At 38.1% G+C, this 3,879-nt stretch overlaps 1 protein-coding gene across 1 annotated transcript; it reads right to left on the bottom strand.

Annotated features, from left to right (window-relative positions):
- Window positions 1-789: 789 nt before the first annotated feature.
- Window positions 790-3,054, bottom strand: LOC146968555 (ladderlectin-like). The gene is made up of 6 exons (XM_085759476.1): window positions 2,908-3,054; window positions 2,763-2,798; window positions 1,768-1,883; window positions 1,541-1,675; window positions 1,355-1,466; window positions 790-1,119 (listed from the first exon to the last, which is right to left on the bottom strand). Exons 1-6 carry the CDS (start codon window positions 2,996-2,998, stop codon window positions 1,049-1,051), a joined length of 561 nt encoding a protein of 186 aa, XP_085615602.1. The 5' UTR covers window positions 2,999-3,054; the 3' UTR covers window positions 790-1,048.
- Between the last annotated feature and the right edge of the window lie 825 nt (window positions 3,055-3,879).

Raw genomic sequence — 3,879 nt, 5'->3', positions numbered from 1 at the left:
TCCGACCCGTGAACTCGTACCAGATCGAACCGGTATGACTTCACAGGAAGGAAAAACACAAAGTACGAGTTTCCTTGAACGCACCATGAGTTAGCAGCCCCCGCCCTTGTCAGGCATCAATTGGTCCTCGTGCTACGTCACCACATTCACGCGCATCCCTTGGCTGCACACACAGCCCTTCATGCCGTTCTCTCCCCTCATTGGATAACACTTGTATCCCACAAGGAAAATTTTCTCCTCGGGTTACAGCAGAGCAGAGTGACGGAGAGACTCGTGTTTAGGCTGAAATACTTCATGTAAGTGATTGCTGACAGAAAATAGGACTATTTAGGACTTATATTAACAAAAACATTCCACTGATATCTGCTTTAATATACTGTACACAGTATTTACAGTTTTTCTCAATTGCTAAAACACTAAACCCTGTTGTCTGAACCAAATTCTCATTTGCCTGAACCCACTGATTGAATCAGTCACTCTTTTGGCAAAACCATCAGCACTTTTCACCTGTTTAGACACATCTTACCAACACATTTTCATTGTGATGCACCTGTGTTGCATAATGCTGAGCACAGGTGGCAAAAGTCAAACACACGTAAAGCACAAGTTTCACCGGTTGAACACAACAACTCAAAATTGATAACACTTGTGTCCAATGATGTGAGTGCACATATACTGTAAGCTAGTTCAGGATGAAGTCCTTTGGCCTGATCCAGTACAGAGAAATTATGCTGTGGCTGAGTTAGTAAGATCAGCAACTTCACACCCAAAAAAACAGTCTGAGTCAGATTGTTGCAATGCTTCACACGTTTAATTGTTCATCAGACAAGAAAGAATAGTTCACTGTGCAGAGTAAAGTTGTGCTTAAAGCTTTTCTTTCCGTAACACCTTCGGTTTATTACAGGCAGAGCCCATCCACCTCCTGTTTATGTCACTTGTCGCTTCCTTCCTTAAGTAGCGTTACAGCGATAAAGCAGAAATAAAGATGTGAAATAGATCATAGAGACTTCGGGTTATTGATCATAATGACGGGGACTCGGTGCAGGAATCATTTGTTTCTCTTGACGCAGATGGACGGGAGACGTGAGTAACACTGCATATCATTCCAGCACTTGTTAACTGTTAACAACAAACACACAGGAGTCAGTCAGTGCTGCACAAAGCATCACAAGAAACTGTTCAGTGAGACTAGAAACAATGGGTTTGTTTTGTATCGCACCATTTCAACTCTCCCGAGACAGTATCAATATTAAATTGACATTAGATCAATTTCTAAATTTTTTCACATTTCCGTCTGTCATTTAAACCACTCATACACAATAAAAACTGAAACTGAAATAGTCTATTGATTTACCTGAAAAATTCATTTGCAAACAATGCTGCCTTCCCCCGAAGTTGTTCGGTTGTCCTCGGCACCAGTTTGAATAGTAGAACGGACTTCCATCACTCCACAACCAAACCTTTTCCTACACAGCAGAGATTATGAGTTTTAGACAAATTATTTCACCAACACATTTTTGTACATTAATGAATAAAATACCTGATGTGCATCAGAGCCTCCGATCCATGTTTCTCTTGAATAACGAGCAGCCCTTATGACCAGCCACCGCAGCCTATGGTATTCCTGGGCGCTGTGCACCGACGCCAGGTTTGCACCCATGGACCTACAGTTTCTCTACAATGAAGAAAGTCACACTGAGAGAGTGTAAAACTGGACACGCGTTAATCTGACAGTCAAGTCAACACAAACAGAATAACCACAATTACCTCGGCTTTAGCCCAAGACAAGGGTCTTGGAACGTAGCGGAAACAGCGACCATTGACCAGAGACCAACCACCAGAACAAGACATGGTCCATCTCTTGACCAGGTGGCTCTCCACTGAGGACGAATCAATTACAGGTGAGTTTCAAGTTATATTTTAAAGCCCCAGTATGTAGGAATTCCCCCCATTTAGCGGTGCGGTTGCATATCTGAACGTATTCTTGATGCCGCATTCACGTGAACTCGGGCAGATGTCAGACAGACAACAGACCCTGCATGTAACAGGATAAACAAGCTTCTATGTAAACAAGTGGTCCGCCAGCACGAGGCAAAACAATACAGGCATGACAATATGTTGTCATGGTGATGTCTGGTATTGTTTTACCGTCTTACTCTCGTGGAGTAAAATGACACCCGGTTGGTTTGCCGACGGTGGCGATTCAACATGGCAGCCAAGGTTCCGTGCGCCCCCCTTGTATATTTGTAACGACTTGTAACAACTCATTCTAAGGTACCAGAAAGCTTTCGTTTGTATGCGGCTGTGATTCGACTATAGTTTAATATACGTATTTATGAAAGCAATATTTGATTTTTGCTAATAAAAAGCCAAATAAGTTACATACTGGGGCTTTAAGGCTTTTTTCCCCTTTAATGATTGAAAAAAAAAACACATAATCAAGGGTTAACATGTAGACAAAAATCCAGTCTGATCTCTGAGTAACCATGCAGGTTATTTTGGACTAGAGTAGAATAGAATACAACACATATTTATTTATAATGGCACAGGGGATAAAAGACTTGGAAAGGCGTTTTGGTCTGCCCAGACTTCCTGTAGAAACCAATATGCACATTCTGGTGGTTAAATGTAATTATTAAGATTCAGCTTTGAGTATAACATTAAAAACCTTTTTAAAACCTAATTAGAAAAAACAACTTACCAGTTTTTGCTTTTTCAATAACATCACATTTTCTTTAAAATCTAAAAGAATATCCACTGACCTGCTTGATCGCTTTTAGCGATTTCCTCTGGTAGAGCTGGAACATTTCAAAATGAATGTTATTTTATTTTTTAATTTGTTTCATCACAGATAAATACAGAAACATCATCTTTGATTTTTTTGATGCAATGCTCAGAACTACTTACCCACAGCTGTAGTCAGTGCCATCATGGCACAAACAAGAAGACGCCCAGTCAGCATCTTCATGTTTGGATAATGAGAGACGGTGTAGCTCATAAATACTATTTACTTATCTCATCATCTCACAGAATGAGGAACCAACTACAGACACAAGGCCAAAGAAGTTTCTTACAAACCTTTAGGTTCGTTCACATCACTAATGTATGTATGGGAACTTAAAAACAGAACAAACAAAACCACTTCCTATATTTATGTAGAAAAAAATTGTAATGTTTGTACATACGTGTGTATGTGGCTTGTATTATGTATCTTGAAATTTCACAATCATTACTTTCTTTTACTACATAGTAATTTAGACATCTTTATATCATTTTCACACATTTTGTTATCAGTGCTTAACAGAAAGAACAAAGTGAATGAAAAAGCAATTATTACAACAAGGAAACAAACAGATCATAAAAACAGGTTAATGGATTTAAGTTACACAAAGATGTTGAAAGAATTGAAGGAAAAAAGTCAGTGTGTTAAGTCAAAATGTACAACAATAAACATGTGTGTTAGTTGTTTGTTACAATCCTCAATGAAAAACATTTCTGATATACGACAAATTCGACTTCATATCTTGATTCACATGTCTACTATATTCTAAGAAAAAATAAATGTGTAGTTTTACATATTGTAGACATATGCTAACTAAACATATAAACTTCCCAATGTCTCTGAGTACACATTCATACCATATACAATACAGTCCAAAATTCTGAGCGTTTAAAAACAAATATGTGAAAAATGAATAATAGATATGAAATATAATAAACTTACACACAGATAACATAGAATCTCATCATGCGAGATAATAACATACACAAATTATTACATTATCTCAGCTTTGGATTGTCCTTTTCAATGGATTTATGTTCACATTCTTATCTTTCAAAAGCTTGAATTCTTTTAAATTTGGGTGTGTGGGTCTAAGG

Source organism: Trachurus japonicus, chromosome 18 (genome assembly GCF_045865225.1).
Source record: "Trachurus japonicus isolate A0001 chromosome 18, Traja_1.0".
Taxonomy (NCBI): Eukaryota; Metazoa; Chordata; class Actinopteri; order Carangiformes; family Carangidae; genus Trachurus; species Trachurus japonicus.
The sequence above is the reverse complement of the archived record's forward strand: the minus strand, read 5'-3'. Positions and strand labels throughout refer to the sequence as shown.